General features: G+C 52.8%; 2 protein-coding genes across 2 annotated transcripts in view; one reads left to right on the forward strand and one right to left on the reverse strand.

Moving 5' to 3' along the window:
* On the forward strand, positions 1–25,361 carry LOC139789468 (receptor-type tyrosine-protein phosphatase kappa-like). Its single transcript, XM_071730259.1, is given in 34 exon segments — positions 1–268; positions 8,013–8,303; positions 8,572–8,669; positions 8,752–8,941; positions 10,320–10,556; positions 10,908–11,150; positions 11,685–11,975; positions 12,244–12,341; positions 12,765–12,957; positions 13,191–13,302; positions 13,569–13,821; positions 14,078–14,117; positions 14,574–14,679; positions 14,856–14,923; positions 15,194–15,336; positions 15,477–15,564; positions 16,141–16,211; positions 16,591–16,627; positions 17,271–17,368; positions 17,605–17,721; positions 19,606–19,656; positions 19,658–19,714; positions 19,716–19,765; positions 19,845–19,980; positions 20,689–20,757; positions 20,760–20,840; positions 21,016–21,096; positions 21,098–21,119; positions 21,516–21,595; positions 22,012–22,146; positions 22,570–22,695; positions 23,272–23,429; positions 23,707–23,842; positions 24,443–25,361. Coding segments are annotated over 34 exon segments (4,134 nt in total). The 5' UTR covers positions 1–165; the 3' UTR covers positions 24,518–25,361.
* A 357-nt stretch (positions 25,362–25,718) lies between these two features.
* LOC139789469 (uncharacterized) overlaps positions 25,719–27,702 on the reverse strand; it is a 30,443-nt gene continuing 28,459 nt past the window's right edge. The window contains exons 11-14 of the mRNA XM_071730260.1: positions 27,460–27,499; positions 26,815–26,920; positions 26,691–26,735; positions 25,719–26,163 (exon numbers count right to left, since the gene is read on the reverse strand). Coding sequence (XP_071586361.1) covers positions 26,699–26,735; positions 26,815–26,920; positions 27,460–27,499 — 183 coding nt within the window. The 3' untranslated portion in view covers positions 25,719–26,163; positions 26,691–26,698. The remainder of the gene's footprint in view (positions 26,164–26,690; positions 26,736–26,814; positions 26,921–27,459; positions 27,500–27,702) is intronic.

A 27,702-nucleotide genomic window follows, 5' to 3' on the forward strand; every position in this document is an offset into this window, starting at 1 on the left:
GCTGGCACTGGCGGAGGTTCCCTCTCCAATGAGGAAGCCTCTTGCACCATATGTGATCTCTCTGATGTTTCCTTTCTGTTTCCACCTCCTGCAATCAGACTGGTGTGCTCTGAGGCTGCCAACGGGGCTGAGACCCTCAGTCCTACCCTGGGAGCACAACCAAACATGGCTCTGCGATGGACATTTCTACTGTTCCTCACACCTCTGCTGGCAGCACAGGAGCAGAAAGAGCCAGACTTTGGTTCTTCTGGAGAATCCCAGGAAACAGGTAAGAAGTGCTCATTCCTCTACTCACAAGACAAGGTTTCTCTTGTTGCAGGGTTGCTGTGGATCTTCCCCACGTGCAGGATGCAGCAGCTGTAACAGAGAGGATCAGAGCTGAGGTCCATACCAGGCAGTCAGGTCCAAGACACTCAGGCATCAGTTGGGTCCTGGTGGGGTGAAGCTCTGTTTGGGAGTGGGCAGTGTCCCTGGGAACATGAGATGGCTGTCTCTTTCTGTACAGTGTGCAGATGGCACTGCAGTAGAGGTGGATGCTGGTGCCCATCAGGTGCCCACCTGAGGAGCTGTGAGGTAAATCTCTATGTGTCCAGGAGACCCTGAGGGGAGGAGTTTGGATGTGCTGGTATTGCTTTTTTTATGGGCTTCCTTGGCACTGGAGGGCCAGAACTCCTCCAGTGGTCTGCTGGGGTCTTTCCACACAGGCTACACACTTTCATCCCAGCAGAGTCAGTCAGTCAGTATCTACAGGCTCATGTTATCTCAGCTCCCAGAAGGCTGGTGAATCTGTCCAGTGGGGCACTTATTGGGGTTTGAGCCATGGTTCAGGAGCTGTGACCTTGTGTTTCTCTATTTCTCTAAACTAATGTTGCTGGAGTTCGGTGATGACAGCAATTACACTACCATCAGTTCATGTTCCCCTTGCCTATTGCAGAGATGTGCCTGGGCTGACATGGGCTAGAGCAACCTGCAGATTATGGACCCTGATAATATCAGAGGCCAAGGAACATGACCAGCACCTTTAGCTGCTGATGTGAACTGATGGCAGAGTCTGTACTGTGTGAAATAGGAGCCCATTCCCAGGGAAAATCTGTCCTTGTGGCTGCAGGGAGCATGACTACAGCACACTGTCGGTCAAAACTCAAAGGCTAATCGTGAGATGGAGGATGTCCTCTAGCCCAGGGTGGCTTCCCCTTACCTGGTTTCCCCACAGAAACTGTCCCACTGGGCCAGCATGTGCAACCATCCCTAAGTGTTGCATGGCTCTCCAGCTCATGGCACACAATAGAACCAGGACCTGGCCATACTGTGTGTGTTGGGATGCAGTGACCAGCAGCACCCTGTGGTGCACTTGGTACTTCTCCGTGACCCAGCTGTCCCGGGAGGAGTCTGCGTCTTCCTGCAGTATTGCTGAGTTTGCACCTTAATGTTTGTGAAAAGAGGAACCAAGACAAAAACATTTGGCTGCCACACCCAGCAGTGCGAGCAGTGCTGCCTGCATCCTCAGCATGTGGGCTCTTTCCATCCCAGGACTTGCTCTGAGCTCCCCACCTGATGGATTTATGGCCTCCTCTCACTAAGGGACAGGACAAGGGGCTGGACAGAGTGGGATAGGACGGTGTTAGTGTGGAATGGGTCTCTGTGGGGCTCACACCGGGAGTGGGGCAGGGTAAAGCAGAGATGGGGGATGTGGGGATAGGACATGACTTGGGAGTCCCTCATCCCAGGGGTCTCTAAGCATCCTGGCAGATGTAGGATATAACTGGGGAGAAGAAACAGCCCAGGGGGGACTGTGGACAACCTGCTCTCACAGCACATCGATGTCCCCTTCCAGGCACCCACAAAGCCTCCCCCATGCTGGTTGGACCAGGGTACTGAGACGTTTGGTGCTGTCACCTTTCAGCAGGTCTCCTGTGTGCCAAAATCACTGGGACATCTTCCCCTGCTTGCCCCATCCCCCAGCACTGAGCACCCACAGCACCAGTTCCTGAAGCACCTTAGGCATGGCAATAATTTTGGGAAAGGGTTGGGGACCACTGGCCCATCACTGCCAAGGAAATGAGTCCAGATGGTAGAGATGTGCCCCAGCCCTGGGCAGGAGGTGAGAGCATTTGGCAGTGCTGCCAGGAGCCCAGGGAAGAATTGAGCAGCTGCAGGCTGAGGATGTGGTTTGTGTGTGTGGTACAAGTGTGAACCAGCATGTCATTGCTACTCTTGCTCACACCATCACGAGGGCACCGTGCACTGAGTAGGATGCATTGTCCTGTTGTCACCTTATCGTCTTGCTGTGCTGTTCTTAGAAGGTTTTTCTCCCCTCTGAGATGCTGCACCTATACAAAAGTATCATCCCTTTATAGTGCCTGAACACATGAGAGGCAGGTGGAGAAGCTTATCCAGGGGATATTTTCCCTGCAGAGGCAGGATCTGTGATCCAGGCTGGCCCTTAGCCCCATTCTCAGCAGCCTTGCTTGACATTACACAGTGATTTAGTAGTAGCTGACAAGGATTCCAAACTAGCAGAACAGCTGCAATACCTGGTGGGTGGGAGGGTGCTGGGTTAAATAAGGCCACATTGAAACTGGAACGTTTTGTGTAAGTGGGACTTGAATTTCAAACAATGACTACAGTAAATCTTGTGGGAAACACAAAAGCTAAGACAAACAACGAAGGAGAACCTTGATGCTGGACACCCTTGGAACTGTGTACTGTGTGCTCCACATCGCTTCCACTTCCCATTATCAGAGTACAAATCCAGGAAAGAAGTACTTCACCTCCTTTTATTACAATTCTGTCAGACACCCTTTCTCTTGGCAAAACAGTACAGGCTAAAATGCCACCACTTCCCTGCTCTTCCCACAGTGCCTTGTTCAGAGACCCTCTTCTCCACCCCCTTTGCCTGACACTGCTCCCAAGCAGAGCAGCCCCCAGGTCTCTCTGCCTCTTCCCCTTTCACAGTGTTCCTGAAGACCTGTTTGTCAGCTTTGATTGCTGGTGATGAGCTCAGAGATGCTTTAAGACCCATGCATGTCTTCTTGGTGGCTTGCAGGACCACTCTCCACTGGTGTGAATGGTGGATGCTTTTCTTTGCTCCTCGCAGCCAGCAGCACATGGCAACAAACTCATCAGGAGCCCAGCACACTTCGTTGTCACCTCTGCCAACCACTGAGCTGCCATGGGAAAAGAGTTGAACTTTGCCTGCTGCTCCTCAGATTTTACCTTGTCTTTTATTCTTAATGTATGGGATAATACAAAGTAAGAAAGTACATCTTTTACTGGTAGGCAAAGGGCTGCTCCCAGGAGGCTGACCTGAATTACCAGCACAGCTATTTCTCCTTTCTCTTGATCCTCTGTCATCTCTTTCTGCTGTGTCCTGAGGCTTTGTTTTGCTTGCCAGACTCCTAACTCCTTTGCAGCAGGGACAGGCAGCCCAGATACTTTTGTAAATTGCTTAGTATGTTCTTGGGTATTAAACAATATTAACAAGGAGGGTATTCATTCAGTAGCATCAAAGGAAGAAAAACCTAACTGTTAATATCTGGGTGTACGAGGCAAACTGATTGATGTGTTGTGATCACTTCTGCCTAGGCATTTGGCATTCTTCATTTTGCACTGAGCACACATTGCATGTTATAAGAAGTGCCTGTTTGGTCACATCTAAACCATATTTTCCGTGCTGAAATCTCACTTGTATCAGCCTCTCTCCTATGGTTGAGGGTGGAGTGCCTGTGGGTGGATGTCTGCTTACCATAGTGCAGGGTGAAAAACAGTGTTTGATGACTGTCTCTTCACTCTGCTGGGTGCTCTTAGCCCCTACAAAGCTAGAAGCTGAGTGGTTTTTTCCCCTTTCCCTCAGCACCCTCCCTTCTCCAGCAGTGCCCCATTACTTGTGTCCATCACCTTTGGAGAAACGGTGAGTTCCAGCCTGGTGAAACTGGGGCAGATCTGGCTCAGGTTTGCCATCAAGCTTCCCATGGCCACCACCGAGGCACAGGATCACCATGTCTTGAAGCAAAGGCTCTTTTGCTCCAAGGAGCACTTTTCCCACAGCAAATGTTAGAGAGTGGTTGGGGATGGAGTATAAGAAAGAGCTGTCACCCTCAGCCTCTGCATCTTGACTGTACCCCACAGTCATGGATAAGCTTCTCCCAGTGAGTTTTAGGTGGCAATTGCATGCCTGCTGATCTTGGGCTTATTGGGGAAGTGAGGCTGAACTAGGTTTTATTCAGCAGTGTTCTTGAGACAAAAAAAGATGCAGTCTGAAAATGTCTTCTCCTTTCTGTAGGAAAGCAGAGATTATCTAGGTTTTTTCCTCATGCAGTCTTTAGAAATGCTACCAGGAAGGATTTTGAGTGGCTGCAGGTGCCTGAATGCAGAGGGTGATGATGTGGTGATACCCTGCATGCCTGCAGCTCATCTGCAGCACCAGAGGCATGGGTAGGAGGCAAGTCCTGGATCCAGGGGGCTGTGACTTCACAACTAGCATGATGTTCTGCATACAGGAGGTAAATAGGCTTTGGAAGCCTCCCAGGCCGTCTTGCTGGTGAACAGTACCCCTTTGCAAGATTCATTTTGCCATATCTGTCCCTCTGTCAGACAGCCTGTAATTCCTAGCTTTGTTTTTCAGGCTAGTGCACTCCTCTACAGCAGTGTTCTTCAGGCACTGGCTCCTTTGAGGATGAGTTGTGGGCTCCACCTGCCTTTTCTGATCTCTCTGCACCCAGCCTTCAGGTGGTTCAGCATAATCTATGCCCAGCCTGGGTTTGGGTGATCCATAAGCCCCTGCCTGCCCCATGCATGAGAATGACCAAGCCACATCTGGCAGGCCAAAGTGCTCGGGGGAGCTTGCAGGGAAATAAAATGGGGCTGAATGCTTACCCTCCACTGCTCACAGGGCTCAGAAAGGAAAAGATGAGCTGCAGAGGATGGGAGTCCTGCTGGAGTTTGCGATGGGCTCTGCAGGCACAGCCAGATACAGGGAGGGGGCAAGAGGGACTGCTCACCAATGTAATCCTTGTGCTTGAAGGGCAGATGTGTCCACTGACACACCACTGGCACACATGCAGTGCTTGCAGATGCACATTTCAGCCATCAGCCCTTGCCTGATGCCTCACTAGAAACCAAGAAGATGACAGCAGCATCCTGCCACCTCCTTCCAACAGACACTGGCAGGAGGACTGAGGAAGCCTTGGAGCAAAACCCTAACCCTAACCCTAACCCTTTTCATCTGGAAAAAAAAAGGAAAAATGAAAAGATGCTGACATCCCTGGCAAAGGACAGGGCTGATAAATCCCAAGGTTTAAGATAAGTGATTCACTGAAGTCCTGATGAAGGTGGCCAGCCTTGTCAGAAATGTGTGGCTGTTGCACCAGCTCAGTCCAAGGGATCACTTCACACATGCTTCCAGCCAGGAAGCTTTATATCTGCTTACTTGTACTTCAGTGGACCATCCATAACTAAGGACTGAGCCAATCCAAAGTACCTGTCCACAACAATTAGCATAATGCTGGATATGCATCATTTCAGCATGCAAAAGCTTCACCATTTGGTAAAAAACCCCATAAACTTTAAATAAAGAGTAATTCTCATTTGTACTACAGTAAGTCTACGCTGTATTACTCCTGTAAAGCAGCAACCATGAGACATGACCTTTTAAAATGTAGCATTACCCCTGGCTCCTGTAAGGAAGCACTTAAGTAAAAAGCCAAAAACCTCTGGAGAGATTCCTCCGTGAAGGACACTAAAAGCTGCAGTGAGAAGCCCGGAAAGGGCTGGGAGCAAAGCAGAGCTCTGGTATACAGCTGCAACCAGCCCTGCCAGCAGAGCATCAATGTTTGTAGGAAGGCACAGTCCCATGTACCTCTCGAAATCTGCACCTGTGTTTGCAGGTCACACCCTGAAGAATTTCTGTTTTCCTCTTCATTTCCTGCCCTGCAGGTTTCCATGTCCTGTGTTTTTCGTTTCACTGGGGGGACTGTAGCAGCTTCCAGGAGCTTTTCCTTACAAAAAGGAAAAGCAATGAGACCCCTTTGCACTGAAGGTCAATATTGGGGCAGTATGAGAGAGGCCAGCCATGCCTGTGAGCACTTTGTAGCCCTCTTGGTTCCTAGGGCTGTCTCCACTGGAGGGGTTTCATTTCCTCAAACTGCTTCTTGCTTAAGATGAAGCGCCACAAACCTCTCCAAGCAACAATTGTTCACCTTCATGCTGCAACTCCAAGCTGGAAGGTTCTCTAACAACGTATAATTTTACAGGAATGATTTTTGGCCCTGACATGCAAAACGAAACACTGGAAATGCCTTCACAAATAGCTCTCACCTGTCAGAAATAATGTCTGCTCAACTTGCCAGTTTAGTGGGATTTTCTTCCATTTATTCTGGCTGAGGTGATGCAGCTCTTGCAGTCTGTTGGCCTGCTGCACCAGGAGGGCAGGGCAGACATGGCTCATGATGAGTCCTGGTGCCATTTGAGTGTGTTAAGAGACAGTGCAAACTCGCTGTGCTCACCTGGTAGCACTCCAGCAACTTTGGACAGTGTTTGGGTATTTACATCAGAATGTTTTGGATGAAGAGAGCTCACACAGAGCTGCATCTCTTACTGCAACGAAAACTGTTATCTAGTGAAAGGGCAGAGACCACACAGAGAGAGATAGTAGTACTCCTGTACAGCAACTGACAGAAAATCAATATGAAGATTTACTTCCATCAGCTGCCCAGTATACATGCTGCAAAATTCAGATGGTTAAATATGTAGCTGCAGCCCCTGTCAAGACTTTTCTGCCAGTCCTGTTGTGGAGGTGTTGCACCTGTTGGATGACAATGGCAGGGATCTAGAACAGAAGATCCTTGGACCTAGCAGGTATTTTGGGAAAGGAATTCAGAGGAGAAAATAGCATCTGTGTAACCCACAAAGCAAAGGTGAATTGGCTAATTGAGTGAGCTTTTTGCTGCAAATACTTGTGCACAGATAGTACCCAGCAGGATGTTATCCAGTGCAGTGCAGGTGAGAGGTGCCACCAGAGAATTACAGCTGCCCTCCCACAGCTCCTGTCTTTGGGGGGAGAGCAGCATCATAGGGCTGCTGCATCCTGATGGCTGGGATCCCTCAGACAGGAGTGGGTGGGAAGTCTGTGGGTAACCCTCTTGTGTGTTCCTGAGCAGGACAAGGCAGGCTGTGCATGCACAGGAGGTTTTGGGCTCTCTGCCTGCCTGGGGAAATGTCAGGTGCTGCTGAAGGCAGTGTCAAGGCAGCCCCTGAGCCTGCCCTGTGCCAGCCCCAGGGGTTCAGGAGAGCCTTGGTGGGAAGGGGCTTGGATGTGTCACATTCCCCCCTTCTGCAGGGAATGGAGGAATTGATGGGGACTGCTGATACCTCACCACCTACCTACCCCTGCCAGGCCAGGGCAGAGCGCTGGGTGTGCAGAGCTCCCACCTGTGATTCCTGGATGGGTGGGAGGTTCCTGGTGGAGCTGCGTGGGTGACATGGGGGTCCCGGAGGGTTTCTGGCAAAAGCAGGTGCTGAGGGGCAGGGGGCTGCTGTGCTGGGTGTCAGTGTGGCACTTGTGGCACCACTAGCAACAATCTTCTGTGTCCTTTCAGCCACTGCAGACCTGGCCTCCTCATGTGCTACTGTCCCCACTACCCCCTGCTGCATGCTCCTGATGGGAGGAAATGCCTTTTAGGGGTCAGTGTTTAATGTTTTCTCAGGAAGCCTCAGGGTACTGTAATCCCCTGTGAGGTAGGGCAGGGCCAGCTTGTGTTGGTGTGGAAAGCCCAGCCCGACATGCTAGATCCAGGAATGAGCTGTCTTGTCTGTGCCCCATGGCCCTCAGGCCTGGCCACCACAAGAGGACTTTGGGATGGTTCCTGCAGAACTGCAGCATGGGAAGTGTGGGAATCTGTGCCCAGGGACAGGCAAGGGAGAGATCACTGGGGATGCTGGAGATTGACTGCAAGATTGGGAGAGGAAGGGACACAAAGGGAATGAGGTGATCCTCTAGAATATTTCTTTCACAGACATCTTCCAGGTTGTCCCTGGAACCCTGGAGATTTCCAGCACCACCATCAAACTGAACTGGACCTGCAGGTTCCCTGACACCTGCAAACACATGGAGGCAAAGTGTCAGCTGGAAAAATCTTCCTCCCCTCTATGTGAGGCTGAGGAAGTGAAAGGAGAGGAGATACTACAAGGCCAGGAGGGAACATTTACCTGCCCCCCTCTGCAGCCCTTCACTACATACAGTGTCACCATCTCCCTGCCTTCCAGCACGATCCTGTACACACAACTCTTCAGGACAAAGGAAACAGGTATGTGTCCTCCTATAAGAAATGAAAATTCCCCTTTTCCCAGCCATGCCACCCAAGTATCTGCTCCCTACAGGAATGGTCCATGGATGGGGCTGTTTGGAGCCAGTGGGGCTCAGTGGAAAGGGCTGTGCAGGTGTTGGAGCACAGCAGGTCCCCTCCTCACTCTCTCCTTCCTCAGCACCCACTGCTCCTGCTGTGGCATGGGAAGGCTCTTGGGGGGACAAATCCTCACTGGTCTTATGTGTGAACCCTTCTCCTGTGCTTCCAGTGCCAGACAAACCAGAGAACTTGTGGCTGGATCAAAGCACGGGGTCCATCAGGTGGAAGGCACTGTCCTCCTGCAAAGGGGAGATCATCGGATACCAGGTACCTGGGACCCAGGGACTCCCTGCAATCCCCCCCACCCTGCCAGGAACCACTCCCCACCATCTCCCTGTCCTTCCTCCAGTTGAACATCACGGCCAGAGAGCAGGATGGCAGCTTCCCTGAGTTCCAGCAGGTGACAGTGAACGGGTCTGTCACTCAGTACACCCCCCTGGGTCAGACCCCTGGAAGTAGATACACGGTGACAGTGCAGGGCCTCACGGCAGCTGGTGCTGGGCCTGCATTAGACCTGGAATTTCAAAGCTTCATCACAGGTAATGGTTGTTCTGCCCGGGGCTGCCCACGGAACCCACCCTGGGTGCGAGCGCAGGGCCCGGAGCATCTTCCAGAGCCGTCTGCGTGCCCACCCTGTCCTCACCAAGAGAGGGGCCGGGAATGTGGTCACCCTGAGAGCCCAACTGCGCCGTGGGGGCTTGGGGGAGTCCTGCTGCCAGGGCTGCATCGCCGCATCCCCAGAGCAGCTGCATCGCTCCAGCCCTGGCTGTGCCAGAGCAGAGCTGAGCCCTCTGCTCCTCTGCTAGAGACAACGCTGCCCCCCCTGCGTGGGGGTGCCCGGGGGCTCCAGGACAGACAGCACTGGGGCTGCTGAGCCTGGCTCTGGGTGTCCTCTCCCTGTGTGCAGCCCGGGTGAGTGGGCTCCATGACCCTCCAGCTGTGCATGGGAGATGGGGAAAATCCCTGTGCTCCAGAGCCTCCCCCCTCTGTCCTGCCCGGCAGAGGTGAGGCCAAGGGAGGGCTGTGCCTGGCTGTCTGTCCCTGCAGCAATCAGGGCAGCAGAGCCCGGACACTCATTCCTAAATACATGTGCAGACCAGTGCTCAGGGGATGTGGCCAAGGAGAGAGAGCTTCCCTGCACGCTGCCCGAGCCTTCATTGTCTGCAGGAAAAATGTGTGCTGGCCTGCTTCCTGCAGCTGAAGTCAGGCAGGGCAGGTGGGGCTGCTGCACCATGGCAGGGATGGGAATGGAATGGGAATGATGCCAGAGTTCTTCAGCATGGATGAAGTTGTGGTGGGAATGCCATAGAGCCTGGAGATTTCTGGGACATTGTTTCAGGTCCTTTTGTGACACAAGACACCAGTTTTAGGAAAGCTAGCCTGTACAACAGGTGGGAAGGAAGTATCTCCTCATGAAACATGGGATTGCCCTGAATAGGTGTCTGGACAAAGAGAAGCCACACAGGTGACAGGATCTGCCTTGAGGGGACCAGTTAGTACATGGGGTGTCATGAAGTGCTTTCTCTTGAGCTCTGTGGCTAGCAAGCTCCTCTGGACCTATGGCACCTCAAAGTGAAGTGCAGCCTGACCCACAGGGTGTATCAGGTCTTAACAAGTGATTGGAGGGTGTCTCTGGCTGCAGAGGTGATTGTCCCAGGAAACTCCCACCTGCAGGCTTTGGCAGGTGGATGGGGAAGTTCAATGGGGGCTGATCATTCCTGCTTTGGGCACACAAGGAGATCCTGCTCACAACAAGCCTTGCTGATGGGTCACATCATGGCAGATGGTTGTGTAATCTTTCCTCCTCCTTCAGGGACTGGAAGGATTAATGGGGATTGCTGATACCCCAGCACCTATCCCTGCTGCACCTCCTCAACAACTTCATCCACAGATAACACCCACTTTCATTTCTGCCAGAAATGTGCCAAAGGCCCAATTGGGACACAAGTCTCCAGCTGGCACCAGACTGGGAGAGTTATAAGAAGAACGAAGAAGTGAAGCTGAGCTGCCCTGTGGGTTTCCAGCCAACCTTCAACCATATCAAATGTACAGAAAGAGTCCTAACCACCAGGAGGCAAGGATACAGATACCTATGGCATGGAAGGGACGGTAGAGGAGTCTGGATTCCCATTCCATCCCCTGTGGAGTGCATCGGTGAGAAAAGCATGGGGTCTCTTGGGTCTCCTGGTTGCCCTGATGGGCCCTTCCTGAGCAGGACAAGGCAGGCTGTGCATGCACAGGAGGTTTTGGGCTCTCTGCCTGCCTGGGGAAATGTCAGGTGCTGCTGAAGGCAGTGTCAAGGCAGCCCCCGAGCCTGCCCTGTGCCAGCCCCAGTGGCCCAGGAGAGCCTTGGTGGGAAGGGGCTTGGATGTGTCACATTCCCTCCTTCTGCAAGGAACGGAGGAATTGATGGGGACTGCTGATACCTCACCACCTACCTCACCACCCTGCTGTACCTCCAAAACCCCTCCCACCCCAACTAATACTCACTTTCACTTCTGGTAGAAACGTGCCAAAGGCCCTCAGGGGACTCAAGACTCCAGTTGTTACCAGAGAAGGAGTATTACAAGAAGAACAAAGAAGTGACACTAAGCTGCACAGATGGTTCGAAGCCATTCTTCACCAAAATCAAATGTATGAGCATAGTCCAGCCCATCAGCAACAGGAGTAATTACTACAGACCAGTCTGGCATGGAAAGGTCAAAAAAGGTGTTTGGAACCCCATTCAGTCCAACGTGGAGTGCATTGGTAAGAGAGACATCAGAAGAAGGATAGTGCTGTGTAGGGATGGGATGCTGGGAATGTGTCTGTGTGAGAGCACGGGAACATCTTGGCTTTCCCTTGTGGAGAGTGTCATGAGGTTTGATGATGTGGAAGCTGCTCCTGCAAGGCTCGTGTGGCAACAAAGGATGACTCTAAACATAGCCTTCAGAGGACAAGAGGCAAGAAGGACTCATTTATTGCTCCCTGTGAGCTGTGTGGCTTCCCATCTAAGATCCCACTGTCCTGTGCCTCCCCCATTCCTCTCACCATGTCCTAGTGTTTTACTGACTGGGATCTTTTGCCTCCCTGCAGGAATTCTCCCAAAAAGTCTGCTTCTGAGCACACCATGATCCCAAACTCCTCCAGTTCCCATACCAGGGAGTTGGAGTGACGAGTTTCACCCTCTGGCTTCCCCTCACTACTGGCTGGGCTGGGAGCAGAGCTGTCTGACCAGAGCAACATCCCAGTGCTGGGAGGGGAAGGAAGGCGACTGACCCTCTTGCAATGCTTCCTTCACAGACATCTTTCAGGTTGTTCCTGGAACCCCGGAGATTTCCAGCACCACCATCAAACTGAACTGGACCTGCAGGTTCCCTGACACCTGCAAACACATGGAGGCAAAGTGTCGGCTGGAAGAGTCTTCCTCCCCTCTATGTGAGGCTGAGGAAGTGAAAGGAGAGGAGATACTACAAGGCCAGGAGGGAACATTTACCTGCCCCCCTCTGCAGCCCTTCACTACATACAGTGTCACCATCTCCCTGCCTTCCAGCACAATCCTGTACACACAGCTCTTCAGGACAAAGGAAACAGGTATGTGTCCTCCTATAAGAAATGAAAATTCTCCTTTTCCCAGCCATGCCACCCAAGTATCTGCTCCCTACAGGAATGATCCATGGATGGGGCTGTTTGGAGCCAGTGGGGCTCAGTGGAAAGGGCTGTGCAGGTGTTGGAGCACAGCAGGTCCCCTCCTCACTCTCCCCTTCCTCAGCACCCACTGCTCCTGCTGTGGCATGGGAAGGCTCTTGGGGGGACAAATCCTCACTGGTCTTATGTGTGAACCCTTCTCCTGTGCTTCCAGTGCCAGACAAACCAGAGAACTTGTGGCTGGATCAAAGCACGGGGTCCATCGGGTGGAAGGCACTGTCCTCCTGCAAAGGGGAGATCATCGGATACCAGGTACCTGGGAACCAGGGATGCCCCAGAGTTCCTCCCACACTGACAGGGGCCTATGTCACCACAGTGCCTGCAGTGCTGCAGTACAGCACCCATGATCTAACTTCATGTTTCTCAGACATATATACACTGCTTCAAAGGAACAGCCTCCCACTTGCTCTCAGATCTTCACAGAGCCTTGTTCCTTTGCTCACAGTTCTGAGTGTTGGCACCAAATTCCTTCTCTTCCCTGCTCCTCTCGTCTGCTTTGAGGTCCATGCATGAGACCAAGGCATGGTTCCTCCGTGAGATCTTTCCAGCACTGGGGCAGGCACAGAGAAGGGGAGGCTCGCAGGGGTGCTCGGCTCTGTTTCTGGGCGTGCTGTGGGCAGGTTCCCCGAGGGCAGGCGGGAGCTGCTGCCCTCCAGCTCTGTCTCCCGTCCCCAGCTGAACATCACGACGAGGAGCGCACAGGACGGGGGCTTCCTGCAGGTTGAGCGGCTGCGGCTCAACAGCTCCGTCACCGAGCACCGGCTGCAGGAGCACAGCCCCAGCAGAAGCTACGTGGTGTCCCTGCAGGGACTCACGGCTGCCGGAGCCGGGGCTGCCTCGCTCCGGGACTTTCAGAGCAGCAGCTCGGGTGAGGCTCGCTGTGTCCCACTCCCGACGGGGTGGCCGGCATGTGCAGCCTGGCTCAGGCAGCGCTCGGTCCCCACCCAGCCCCAGGTGGCCTCCTGGCCGGCACCGAGGAGCCTGGGCAGAGAGGAGCTGTGCCCTGCGGCCGGCCCTGCCAGGGCTGCCCCCGCTCCCGCACAGCCCCTGCCCCGCTCCCGCTGCTGCTGCTCATCCCCCGGCTCTTGTCTTCCCCTCCAGACACCCCGCAGCCTCTCGGCATCAGCTGCCGCAGTGCCCGAGACATCTCCCCGTCCCAAGGCACGGCCGTGCTTCTCCTCCACCCCATTGCCCGGCCCCCCGCGGCGGACAGGTGAGCGCAGCCCCCGGCAGCTCCGCTCCGCTCTGCCCCGCCTCCGGCTGGGATTCGCCCCTGCAAGGCAGCGCTTGCCCACCCGCGGCCCCCTCCCTCCCTCCCTCCCTCCCTCCCTCCCTCCCTCCCTCCCTCCCTCCCTCCCTCCCTCCCTCCCTCCCTCCCTCCCTCCCTCCCTCCCTCCCTCCCTCCCTCCCTCCCTCCCTCCCTCCCTCCCTCCCTCCCTCCCTCCGCACCCTGTCTCCCTCTCACTGCCCCGCTCGCAGGGAGCACCAGCTCATCGTGGCCGCCGTGCACGACGGCCTTGGCCCGGCGGTGGAAGGCGCCTGCTCGGGGGAGCCGCAGCCCTTCAACGCCAGCCGCCAGCCCGGTGCCTACGTGGCCGCCCTGCTCAACCTCACCGCCCCCACGGACTTTCTGCTGGGCGAGGGCACCCGCGGGCCGGGCTACCACAACGCTGCCCTCCGCCCGGGATGCAACTACACGGCCCTTCTCCGCCTCGTCCACCGCTCGCACCAGGTACCTCTCCTGGGGCTCCCCGGGGACACTGCCACCCGGCGTCGCTGGGGTCTGGGCTGCCCGATGCAGTGTCCCCTTCATGTGGGCTGTGCTCCCGGACCCCGTGCCAAGAGCCCGGTCACCTCGGCAGGACAGTGTCCCTCACTTCCTGGGCCACAGCCGCAGCACTTGGTGGCCGTGCGTGGGAGGCCTCTGGCCCTGGGGTGAGCAGTGGGGCAGGAGTGTCCTGAGCTCTCCCTCCCATCTCCTCCAACAGGCAGAGAAGTTCAGCTGTGTGTGCTACAGCTTCTCTGTTGGTAAGTGTGCTCTTCCTCACTCCCTGTGCCTGAGCCTCTCCCACATCTTCTCTTTTCCCAGCCTGCCCACTGCCTCTGGAGAGGAGCTGGCTGGCCACAGGAGTTGTGGGGTCTCATTATGAGGCCCTGATGGCAGCTGAACACTGTGCACCATCCTGACATCATCATATAGTGCATCTTAGTCCTAGTGCTCCTCTGGTGCGTGTGCACCCCCAGAAAAAGCAACACCTCACCAGGCTTTGCCTCTGCCTGGGGCAGTCAGGGAGCGAGGGTCCACACAGAAGAGTACCATGCCAAGCAAGCACCTTCTCTTTCTGCACCAGCCTGGCTCTTCTCCAATGCAAAAGCCTGTGGTGGGGGATCCTATAGGAGTCTTTCATCCCATGGCCCTGTGGAATGTTCTGACACCTGGTTCAGGCAGGATGGAAGCCTAACTCTGCTCTGTGCTGTTTGCAGGGACAGAGCTGGTGCCTCTGCTGAGCCGTATGCCTTTGATTATGGCATTAGTGCTAGTTGCTGCTCTCCTGGCAGTGGGGGTTTTGCTGCTCTTCATGCTCTTCAGGTCAGTCTGTGCCTCACCTCTCCTGCTCCTTGTGAGGCATCCAGCACCTTGCACTGACAGGGTGTCAGTGGACCCTGAGATAAAGCAAGATGGGAGGCCCAGCTGCTACAACAGCAACAGCCTCTCCTGTGTCTCTGTCTTCTGCTGACCCATGGGCCTGACTTGCTGTTTTGCAGACGAAAGCGCAGCAGTTCAAAAACCTCAGAGAACAACAGCACTATCCCCCTGCGAATATGTCAAGGAGGTGCAGTATAAGCAGAGGGCCTGCATGCCTTTCCTGGACAGACTGTCTGTTAAAAGCATGGGCAGACCCTGCAAAAGGAAGAAGGGGATCAGAGATGGCTGGCACAGGGAAAGGGACACCTCACAGAAGAAGAAGAGGGAGTGAGGAGGCAGGGACAGTTTAGGGTTTGGTGGAGTCCTTACCATTGCAATGCCAGCCCCGTCCTAGCTGCAGAGATCCAGGGCCAGCCATCAGGTGCATGCTAAACCTCTGTTCCTGTGTTGTCCATAGGTGTGCACAAGCTGAACACACAGATCCCAGTGGAGGAATTGCTGGAGTTTCTGAAGAGTTTTAAAAGGGCAGAAATAGAGGCTGAGCTGGCAGATGATGAATCAGTCAACAGGCATGGTGCTGGGTGCCTGAGGGAGTATGAGGTCTGGTTTAGTTTTGCTTTCCCACCTGGCTACATTGTCCACCCAGCCCTCACTCCTTCCTTCATTGTGTGATGCAGCTGGCTTTGGCCAGCCCCAGAACATATGCCAATGGAGAGTGGGCTTGTCTTCTTCCTCTGCAGCAACTGTCCTCCACTTTTTTGCATCCCTGCAACGCCGGGAAGGAGCTGTGTAATCAGAGCAAGAACCGCTACAGAAGCGTCATTCCATGTAAGCAGAGCTCTCCAGGGGCTGGCACAGGCACTTGGCTGGTATAGATTGCCCCTCCAACTATTCAGCGATGCTGAGCTCCTCCTCTGTGGCTGCTGAAACCCAGAGGGATTATCAGAATTGTCATGCTCATTGCACTGTTTTATATTCAGTTGGGAAATCCTTGTTCTGCTCCTCAAATATCCTTGCAAGCTTGGTCATTCATTATTGTGTTCCTGTTCTGCTGTTAGTCACTGCTGAATGCTGCTGTGTCCCATCCAGAGGTGGCTATTTGTGAGGAAGTGGAGACAGCGACCCACTTCCTAGAAAAACTTAAAATCTGCTGGGCCCCATATGGTGTGGATATTTAACTATTTCAGTCTTTACCCAAAACATATTCCATTTCCTGTTGTGCCATGTCACCTTTTGTCTCATTAGCTGTTTTTCACCTCTGAACATGTCCTGAGGCCTGGGAGTGCTGCTGAGGAGGGAGCAGGCAGTCACTAATTCCCCTAAACTACATCTCCCCCCTTCATTGTCATTTCATTCCTGCCCCAAAGACACAGCCCACCTGCTCCCAACTCTCTTCTCTTTCAGATGATCACTGCCGTGTGGTGCTGCAGCCCTCTGACATGGGGAATGGCTACATCAATGCCAGCTACGTGGATGTAGGTAGTGAGGAACTGCTGCCCTGGGAAGGGTAAAGATGCCTGGACAGGGCAGGAGAGGTGTCTGGCTGTGCTGGGTGAGGACAGTCATGCTCACATAGGTGGCTCTGGGGCCCAGCACTTGCTGTGTTCTCGGGATGTCACTTTCACTGCATCCTCCCTGCACTGCACTGTGGGGGTTCTGTGCCCCCAAGGAAAAGGGACCTGTGTGAGGGGATAGGAGCTCAGATGCAGCCCCTGGGTACCCACTCTCTATGCTGTGGGACCTGCTGTGCTGATGGCTCTGGTGCCTGTGGGGATGGGTCCTTTTTTAATTCATGCCCTGGTAAACATTTAACTTGCTGTTAAAACCTGAGCTGTTTGAACCTCTCTTCAACAGAGCTACCGGAGTCCACGCTTCTTCATTGCATCTCAAGGTGGGTGCTCTCAGCCTTCATGCTCAGGAGATGCCAATCCCTGCTCTGAGCATTTTGGGGAGTAAGGAACTGGGACAGCAGCCTAGGGGCTGTTAGTGACTCAGTCCAAGGTCCTGTGTCTCCTGGGCACAGACGATCTCTGAGTTTGGCTGTGGCCAGTTGGAGCTGGGCTGCCCAGGCTGAGGCCATGGTCATGTTCCCTGTGAGGGCTGACATGACAGGGACAAGCCTCTAAATGCCTGACATGTCTGCACTCACTGCACTTGGAGACAAGCCCCTTCCAACAGCACAAAGCCAGGATGGGTTTGTCTGCTCTGTGCAGCATGCCATGAGGAGGTCTCAGGCTCCTTGCAATGCTGCAGAAATGCTCTTCAGAAAATAGGACCCTAAATGTGGGAGAAGCTCATGGTCATTTTCAGGGTATGGATGGGGAAGGCTATGAAGCATCAGGGAATCTCTTGACATATCCTGGGCTCACCTGCCCTTCCTCTTCCTTGTTCCAGTTTCTAACTGGGTGATGAAGCCAAGGGGCCCAGCACCCTCTGCCAGGTGCTGCTGTGCCCGGGCTGTGCAGTGTTAGTCCTCAGGCAGAGGGAAGCCCATGGCTTCTCATATTCTGGGAATGTTCTCTTTCCTCCCCAAGGCCCCTTACCTGACACAGTGGTGGATTTCTGGCAGATGGTCTGGCAGGAGAAGACCTCGATCATTGTGATGCTGACAGACTTGGTGGAGCAGAACAAGGTAGATAAACCACCTCAGCCTATGCTCTGCTTGGGGCTCCCCAGAGCCCAGGCTTCTTCATCAGCTCTGCAGAGGTCCAAGCTTCCTTGCCTGCTTTGCTTTGCATTGTTTTGCTTTGCTTTGCTGCCAGTGCAGCTGTCAATGAGGGCAGAGAGCAGCTCCATACCATGCTGGCTTGCAGGCTTGCATCTCCTTGTGAGTTTGCTCATGCTTAGTGCTCTCACTGCTGTTGACAGACCAAGTGTGAGAAGTATTGGCCAGAGCAGGAAGAGGTGTATGGGGACTTCACTGTGACACTCAACAACATCAGGACCACCACGGGCCTTGTCACACGAATCTTCTGCCTGCAGAAGGTAAGACTGGCATGTAGCTGAGATGGGGATACAGGATGCTTTTGGGTTTTTTTAGCAGCTGGTGGGAGCTGTCAGCCAAGAGATTCTGTGTGGGGAGCCTTGCTTGGTCTCCATAACTGTCAGGTCAAGCATTCCTATTGCTGGATGTCATGCCAGGGCATTGGCCCCAGGTTTATGTTCCAGGCAAAGGCAATTGGTCAGATCCAGTGGTCACCCCAGCTGAATTTGGACTGGTGATGCACATGGGCACATCATGCATCCGTTGAGGGCTTGGATAAGGTTTTCACAAAGGGTACAGAAGGAATTAAAAGAGTATAACATGGCATCTCTGTACCTTCAGGGTGATGGGACAGGTTTCTGGCCCTGTCACTTGGGTCAAGCTGTAAGGAGTCCACACTGAACCTTTGTGATCACTTACAGCTCCTAAACCTGAGCAGATTGTGTTTACAGGTTAAGATAATTTACATAAATGACATTTCTGAAGACATTTCTGAAGTACTTCTGCTAGAGTTATACCTCAGATAATAAGCAGAAACTGAAGGAGCTGCTAAAAGGAGAAAACAAGTGTAATATAAGTAAGTAGCAGTTAAGCATATTCTTTTCTTTTCATCTCTTCTCTCTCTTCTCTTCTCTTCTCTTCTCTTCTCTTCTCTTCTCTCTTCTCTTCTCTTCTCTTCTCTTCTCTTCTCTTCTCTCTCTCTCTCCTTTCTTTCTTCTCTTTTCTCTTTTTCTTTTCTTTCTTTTTCTTTTTCTTTTTCTTCTTTCTTTTTCCTTTTCTTTTTCTTTTCTTTTTTCTCTTTTCTTTTTCTCTTTCTTTTCTTTTTCTTTTTCTTTTTCTTTTTTCTTTTTTCTTTTCTTTTTCTTTTTCTTTTTCTTATCTTTTTCTTTTTCTTTTTCTTTTTCTTTCCCTTTTTCTTTTTTCTTTTTCTTTTCCTTTTTCCCTTTTCTTTTTCTTTTTCTTTTTCTTTTTCTTTTTCTTTTTCTTTTTCTTTTTTCTTTTTCTTTTTCTTTTCTCTTTTTCTTTTTCTTTTTCTTTTTCTTTTTCTTTTTCTTTTTCTTTTTCTTTTCCTTTTTCTTTTTCTTTTTCTTTTTCCTTTTTTCTTTTTCTTTTCCTTTTCCTTTTTCTTTTTCTTTTTCTTTTTCTTTTTCTTTTTTCTTTTTCTTTTTTCTTTTTCTTTTTCTTTTTTCTTTTTCTTTTTCTTTTTCTTTTCTTTTTCTTTTTCTTTTTCTTTTTCTTTTTCTTTTTCTTTTTCTTTTTCTTTTTCTTTTTTCCTTTTCTTTTCTTTTTCTTTTTCTTTTTCTTTTTCTTTTTCTTTTTCTCTTTTCTTTTTCTTTTTCTTTTTCTTTTTCTTTTTCTTTTCTTTTCTCCAAAGCAAAGTCTAAATGAAAGGTCAGACTTCAAGGAGGCAGAACATAGCATTTTATTAGTTCAGGCCAGGTGAAAGTGATTGTTTAGGGAAAAAATGTCAGATGGGTTGGTAACAAAAGCATCTACACTATATCAGTACAATATGAGCCTTAGAAAACACCTTATTTGAGGAAGCCAGTGATTTTTAATGACGGTGGAAACACTCTACACTGTGATTTTTTTTTTTTTCCTTTGGGGCACAAGCTATATTTACTGGCCTGACTCCACTGTTCATAGCATGAGGAAGCAGAGAACAAAGTGATTCATGTGTCTGTGTGCTGGGTGAATCTGCCCTATTGCTGTTTGATGAGCTGTAGTGGAGCAGTCATTGTGGTCCTGGGGGGATTCTGTGCGCTGGTGCCACCCTGAAAGTGGTTTTCTCCACTGCTCTCATACTTGTTGGCATGCAGCTGCTTTCAGACAAGTTTCCAGGTTGGTTCCTGCTTTCTGCTCCAAGCCTTGTCTCCTCTTTGCAGGCAGGTTGTGGCCTCCCAAGAGTGGTGGAACAGTTTCACTACCTGCTGTGGCCCAGACCACGGGGTCCCCAGAAACCCAGCCCAGCTACTGGGATTAGTGGAGGTGGTTAAACAAGAGGGGGTTGGAAGCATCTGCTGGACCTGTGGTGGTGCACTGCAGGTACGAGGGCTGGGAGCTCTTGAGTCCTCAGGAAAAGCTGGCCAGGGCAGCACTGACCTCCAGTTTTCTGTTTCCTCAGTGCGGGGATTGGGCGGACAGGTACCTTCATCGCCCTGGACTTCCTCCTGAAGATGGGAAAGGCTGAGGGAAAGGTGGATGTGTTCCAGTGTGTGCAGAGGCTGCGGGAGCAGCGGATCAGCATGGTGCAGACCAAGGTGAGAGGTGTTACCTGCTTCTTGCACACTATCAGGCCACAGATTTGCTTCCCACCCTTTCCCAGGGATGTGGAATGCAAAGCCACACTGGCCATGACATTCATTGTCTAGACAAAAGGATTGGAGCTGCCAGGTGCTAGAGCCTGCAGAATCTTGTTTTCAATGCTCTGTTAAAAACACTCTGCACCTGTGCTCCCTTGCGACCCTCTGAGGCACCAGCAGTCATCCTGGGTTGTTTGAAGGCAAGGAGCATGAACAGGAGTCCACATGTCATCCAGGCTTTTGTCATCCACGTCTGCTTTTGCAGAATCTTCTGGGCATCAGTGTCCTAGATGAGGGACTACTTTCCCATGGTCTACTCACTGCTGGACCCTCTGGAGATTACTAGGTTGGGCAGGACTATCCAGCTGCTAGTTCACTACTTTTCTGGGTTTCCTTCTCCCAGAGTACAAGTCTGGTCTGAGACAGAGCATTAAACCACAGCAAGATTGGTCTTGTTTGGGTTGTTGTAGTTGCTGACTTTTTCTCAGATCAGGGCTGACAGCACTGAGAGGTGTCATGCCCCCTCAAGGGCCCACAGCATGAAGGTGAAGGATGGACTTGGCTCATTCCTGGTACAGATTGATGACAGTGAGCTGGTGGTCTGTAATACCAGGGCTCCTCATGGAGTGGTTCCAGACTATGCTGCCAACCTGTGTCCTCATGCAGGAGCAGTACAACTTCTTGTACGAGGCGGTGCTTGAAGGCTTGCTCTGTGGCAGCACTGGTGTCCCAGTAGAGAGACCTTCACCAGCCATGTTCACTGCCTTCAAGAAGCTGAGACCCTGAGGCACAACAGCATTCTTGAGAAGGAGTTCAAGGTACCACCATGATCTTGTGCACTGGGTCTGGGGCTTTGGGGCTGGTCCGTAGTGCCTCCTCACCACTGCTCCTCTCTGCAGCTGTGGGGTGGTTATGGAGGAGCATTTCTCTGGGGTGGCTGAAAAAGGGGAAAAACTGACAGGCAGGACTTGCTTGGCTGAATCATCTCTACAGGCCTTGCAGAAGTTTTCTGAATTGTTTCAACTCCTGCCGTGCAGAGAAGCAGAGAAGCCCATCAACCAGCCCAAGAACCGCATAGCAGGTAGGGATCCTCCCAGGTACCATTGTTCAGGCTGTGCATCCCCTTGCTCTGCAGCCCAGGATCTCAGAGCAACATGGTGCATGATGCTGCCCTGCTGCTTCTCTCCTCAGCACCCTAGCTGTTGGAAGGTTCTGCCTGGGGTGACATCATTATTTTCTGGTTGGCAATAAATACAGATTAGGTTATTCCCTACTTGGGACAGTGATGCCTGTGGACCTGCTGTGCCTCCGCCCATGGGTTTTAGACATCCTGTGTCAGGCAGCCATGGAGCTGGTGGTGCCTGGTCATACAAGCCTCTCAGCCCGTGCTGCAAGGACCCATCTTGACCCACCACTTGCAGAGAAAGGGATGAAGAGAAAGGGAGGGAGAGGATGGCTCATCTTTTCTGTCTCTCTGCTCCTTGCCTCCACAGCGGATTCCTGCCGGCCCATCCTGATGTCCTCGCTGAACGCAGATGGCTCACCAGGTTACATCAACGCAGTGTTTGCCAGTGTAAGGCTCCAGCCCGGTGGGAGCAGCTCAAGGCAGGGGCAGACCATGCCACTCTGGTCTGAGGTGTCCCCACCTCTGGGACTTCTTTCACGGTGCCTGTTTCCCAGCTGCTGGGGCCCTGCTGCCAGGAGGTGGCCCCCGTGATCAGCCTAAGCGCTGCCTGCACAGGCTGCTCAGCAGGCTGATGCACAGACGCTGTTTTTTTGCCTGCTAGGAGCAGATCCTGGGTGTGATGAGCTGAGGGGGCAACGGGGTGCAAGGCTGCTGAGGACAGGCTAGGGTGCTCTGCATCTCCTCGGGTTCTGCCCCTGGGCCTGCAGAGGTCTGGCAGGAGGGAGGCAGAGAGCTGTTCCTGCTGCCAGAAAGGCTCTTGGGGGACACATTGTGTGACTTCTTCCCCCAACATCCTTTTACAGACATACACCCAGGAGGACAGACTCATCATCACCCAGCTGCCTTTCCCAACCACACTGGTGGATTTCTGGGCTCTGGTCTGGGATTACACTTGCACATCAGTGGTTGTGCTGAACCAGATCCAGGAGCTGGATAAGGTGAGCAGCCCAGCTGTAGCCTTCTCCCTGTGGGTCTGGGATGTGTGCTTTCTACTTTTGCCCTGATGCAGCTCTTCTGAGGAGAGCTCTGCTTGCTGCAGGAGTCCTCTGAAAGCTTCTGAGCTCCAGCTGGCAGAGCCATGAGGACAGTCCCAGCACCATGGCACATCAGTGGCATGTCCCCAGTCCCACAGCAAGGGAGCATCCCTTGGCTTTTGCTTACCCCTGCCCAAGTGACCTCTCTGCAGGAGTGTTATTTTTCTGGCTGCAGAACTGTGGGCTGGTCCCCAGCAATGGCAAGCAGAGAACCTACATGCAGCTGGTACCTTATGGGCTGGTGCAAGAACATCCATGCAAGGTGCTGTGCTCTGCTGCATGTGCAGGTTGGGGCTGTGTGTGACCATGTGTGTGCCTGTCCCTTAGACATATGTGGAGTTCTGGCCCACCCAGGGCGAAGCTACCTATGGCCGTTTCCATGTCCACTTGATCTCAGAGGAGCCTGGAGCTGGCTTCACAGCCTGGACACTTGCCCTCAGCAACAGGCAGCAGGTGGGCTCTTTGCACAGAGACGGTGAAGTCCTTTGAGAGCAGCCATTGCAAGAGCTGGGAATGCTGTGTGGGTTTCAACATCAGAAGGCTTTGATTTGGGCTCAAAGTCACAGCTAGGTATGGCAGAGGCTACAGCAGTCAGAAGGACTGGGTGGAGTCCTGGAAGAGCATGGGCTAGAGGAGGACCTTTCACCTTGGGATGTATGTTAGTCCCAAAGGGATGAGGGTGCAGGAAGAGGTGCAAGGCAGACGTACATTTGTATACCCTTTCTAACTTGGAGGACAGCAGTTGTGTATGGGCTGTGCATTTTGGTGCTGGGAACAGCTATTACAGGAAGCTGAGCACTGGACTGGCATCAGTCTGAGCTGCACCTGGTGGTCAGATCTTACTTTGTTCTCTGTCTGCTAGTCTCAGAATACTAATTGGATAAGGGCAAAGTCTATGACTTTGTCATCCCACTGTGAAGCTGCTCCCTTGGTCCAGTGTGCATGTCTGGCACACAGTGTCCCTCCCTTCCTTTCATGAGGGCAAGGGGTTTCTTCTCTGCCTAACCCACTGTCTTTCTTCCTGACTAGCCTAAGAAGTCTGCACTGGAAGTCCAGTTCTGGCAGCTGAACGATTGGCCCATGGAGCAGGGTCTTCCCCTGTACCCTACCACCATCATCAGCCTGCTGGGCAGGGTGGAGACACACCATCGGCAGAGCCAAGGCGGACATATCCTTGTCACCTGCTGGTGAGTGATGCCTCACAGAGGAGCAGCTGGGGCACCAGCCTTGGCTGCATCAGTTACCTTGGGTCACAGCAACATCCTCAGCTCAAGTGAAGAGTGACTATATAGACATGAATTCAGCTGTGTTCAGGGAGGAAAGTTGTCTTGTGGAGGCTGACTGGATGCAGGAGCTGTGGACAAGATCTGCCTGAGAGCCTGCATGTCCAGTGGGACACCTCAGAGGCTCAGCCCTGCCAAATGATCCCAGAGCAAGTGACTATCCTCTTGTTCTCCTCTTCAGGGATGGTGCCAGCCGCAGTGGGATCTTCTGTGCTGCTAGTTTCCTGTGTGAGCAGATCCAAAGTGAGGGGCTGGTGGATGTATCCCAGGCTGTGAGGATGCTGAAGAGGCGGCGGAGACAGCTGATTAAAGATGTGGTAGGTGCTGATGGCAACACCAGAGCAAAAGCCATAGCCTGAACTGTCCTAGCAGCTGCCCTAGTCCCTGTGTGCTCAGATCATTCAGAGGCCAGCAGGGGCAGATGGGAGCTCTGCAAACTTTGTTTTCCTCTGCTGGGACATACACACTCACTCAGGGCCAGGTTCTGCAGAATCAGATGGGCACTGAAGCATCCTGCAGGCTGAGTTGTCCATTTCTGGTCCACCTGCCTGCTCAGAGGGGGGCTGCACTCATGGGTGCTCAGGGGTCTGTCTTGCACCCACCTCACCACTCAGTCTGGATGCTAGAGGCAATCACAGGGTGAGCACCCTAGATAGAAGTGAGCAGCAGACACTTCATACCAAGGACACTGCTGGCTCATCCTGAGACCAACTGGCACCAGCACTGGGGTAGCCCAGCTCTCAGCTACTGGGGTACATGCCTGTGGTCCCTCATCCTGAGAATGTGGGCTCTGAATGGGAGGAGGAAAGTGAGTTGTACTTTGCCTGGCTTGCTCAGGAAGCTGTTGGCAATGGAGGTTGGCCTTCCACTACGGATGCTGGGGTACCAGGTACTCATCTGTATCATTCTGTCCACAGGAGCAGTATGGACTCTGCTATGAACTAGCCCTCAGTTACCTGAATTCATTTGAAACTTACGGGAATTTTAAGTAGAGACAGTGTGGCAGCCCATCTCTGGACAGAACTTTGGTTTTCTTGACAGTCCTCCATCAGTAACAGTAGAAAACAGATGGGACAAGATGGGTGTGCACAGCCCAAAGATGCTTTACTCCCCCTGAAAAGCCATGCCAAGGCACCTCTGCAGCTGGAGAGCACAGGCTGGACAGTCTCCAAATAGTGGTCAGGCTTTGAAGCAGCAACCTGGTCCTTTGTCCAGAGTTTGAGCAGGAACTCACCTGGAATCACAGCCCAAGTATGCAGATCAAAGGCACTGGGACTTAATATGGTTGTGCCACTGATGAAGATAACCAGCTGTCCTATCCAGGCTTCCTTGTCCCCTCAGGCAGCCCCAGTGAAAATGGGGATCTCATTTAGGTATCTCACCTAACCTGTGTTTGTCAGGGCAGCATCAAACCACTCTAAGATCCATGGGGCACATGCTATATGTCTGACTTTGGGAGACATATAAAGCCCAAGGCCAACAACAACTTCATGAGGGGAATCCACCATCCCATAGGACTAGACTGGTTCTTCCCACCCCACATAATCCCCTCCTGGAGTTCCATCTTCCTGATGCTGACCCAGGCGACACAACACTGCCATAGGGGACTCCCTCAATAGCCTATCCTCCTCCACCATGGCAACCCAGGTTGCAGCAGCAGTATCAGATACCCTAGATATTGTTCCAGCAGTCTACTGCTCAGAAGGGACTGCTGAACCAAGGAGACTGATTCTGCTTTTGCTGCTCAAGGTCTAGGAGCCTCAGAGCCAGGACATGACCCCCATGTCTCTGTTCTTTGTCTCACCAATAAAGACTGTGCTGGGTGGTAACCTCTGATCTTGACATTTCTTCTATGTTTGACCTGAGAAAGGGGCTGCAAAGGAGCTGAGAGCACACAGGTCTGCCAGCTCTGGCCACAGCACAGGCAAAGAACATATTCCTGCCCAACATGTGAAACAAGGAACATCACCCTTCACTGACTCCCACCATGCACCCCATCCAAATGCACAGGAGCACTGCTCCCAGCACAGCCCCAGACAGGGGTTGTCTGGCACCCCTTGGGGACACAGTTTCACTGCAGCCTTGCTCATGGCTTCCTCTCATCAAGGTGCAGTTTGCTGGGTTCCTGCAGGGGGGGGTAAGTGTCCCACAAGGGCAATGGTGGCACCAGGCAGAACCCATGGTGAGGCAGCCTCCTTCAAACCAGAAGTCTTTATTGATTGTGCAGACACAGCAGAACAGCTCAGACAGTGAGGGCTCCAGCAGAGCCCTGGGTTTGGCTGAATATGAGCAAACAGAGCCAGGAGAGGTGCTGGGAACCCAGGGCACAGCAGGAGCATAGACCATCCCTCAGCCTGTGTACAGGTGAGTCAGGAACCAGGAAATCAAGCGTACAGTGTCTGCTTCCAGGAAAGCAAAAAATTTAAAAAAATTCTAAAAAAGAGGATATACAGAAAGTTGCAAACACTTTACAGTAGCAGTAACCAAAAGCTGGGAGGTGAAGGGGGTGAGGAAAGAAAAAGATCACAGCCCTCCTTGACCTTCTGCTTTCCTCTTGCTCTGCTGAATTGGATGGTATCCCCAGTTTTGGACACAGTCACAGGAGAGCCTGATGAGCTCAGCAGCCACCAGCACTGAGCTGGGGAGTTAATGCCACCACAGCTGCATGCACACACCAGTGTATGAGGCAGACTGGAGCACAGGGCGGTGCCTGATACAGCCCAACACCTTCACCCCAGCTATGCCCAACCACAGGTCCCCCGGAGAACCTGCCACTGCCCAAGGCAGAGCAGCAGATTCTCAGCCTATCGCTCCTGTAACCCTTCCCAGCAGATTTCTGACCTGTGGGGGGGTGACAACAGCCATGGGTCCAGGTGAGGGCTGAGCCATGAGCCCCTCAAAGGACTGAGACATGAGGTACCCTGTGGAATGCCCAGAGCTGCCTGGAACCACACTCCACAGGTGTGTGGGGCTTGGCAAGCAGGGCCACTCTGACTGTCCTCAACACCACAGGGCTGGAGCAAAAGGGGAGATGTCTAAGTGAAGAGGATAAGATGTTTCTCCTGAGGGTCAGGCTCTCCTGCAAGATGTCTGCTATCCTCCAAGCTGCAACCCAGTCCAAAAGGCCCTTCTGTGATGATGGTCCAGAGAAGTGCATTTTCCTACCTTTTGAATTATCCATTCAAGTTTTGCTGGGCAGACTTCCTTTTCCTGTAAAGGCGAAGGGGAGATGTGAGCAAGAGACTGGCATGGCCCATGGCCCTGCTGAATCTCTCCCCCTCATACTCACTTGGAAAGCACAAACCACAGGACCCCTGCAGACAGGAGGAGAAACACCAACAGCAAAACCAGCCCAATGATAGTCCCACGCTGCAGGCCTGGAGACTGCCCTGCATCTAACACAGAGCCAGGAGTGGATGGCACAGCCTGGACCACATATTGGCAATGGCTCCAACAAAGGCAAAGAGTGCATGCAAGTGTGAACAAGAATGACTTGGTTTAGGTTTCTTCTGGGACTGAGGAACAACTCATGAATTGGAAGTGAAAGGTCTCCTCTGCCCCTCATAATGAGACTCAAAACTCCTGTGATCAGCCAGCTGCTGATCACCAGGCTGGTGCAGAAAGAGAAGGTGCTTGCTTGGCATGGTACTCTTTTGTGTGGACCCTCGCTCCCTGACTGCCCCAGGCAGAGGCAAAGCCTGGTGAGGTGTTGCTTTTTCTGGGGGTGCACACGCACCAGAGGAGCACTAGGACTAAGATGCACTATATGATGATGTCAGGATGGTGCACAGTGTTCAGCTGCCATCAGGGCCTCATAATGAGACCCCACAACTCCTGTGGCCAGCCAGCTCCTCTCCAGAGGCAGTGGGCAGGCTGGGAAAAGAGAAGATGTGGGAGAGGCTCAGGCACAGGGAGTGAGGAAGAGCACACTTACCAACAGAGAAGCTGTAGCACACACAGCTGAACTTCTCTGCCTGTTGGAGGAGATGGGAGGGAGAGCTCAGGACACTCCTGCCCCACTGCTCACCCCAGGGCCAGAGGCCTCCCACGCACGGCCACCAAATGCTGCGGCTGTGGCCCAGGAAGTGAGGGACACTGTCCTGCCGAGGTGACCGGGCTCTTGGCACGGGGTCCGGGAGCACAGCCCATATGAAGGGGACACTGCATCGGGCAGCCC

The sequence above is a fragment of the Heliangelus exortis genome, chromosome Z (genome assembly GCF_036169615.1).
Source record: "Heliangelus exortis chromosome Z, bHelExo1.hap1, whole genome shotgun sequence".
NCBI classification, from domain to species: domain Eukaryota; kingdom Metazoa; phylum Chordata; class Aves; order Apodiformes; family Trochilidae; genus Heliangelus; species Heliangelus exortis.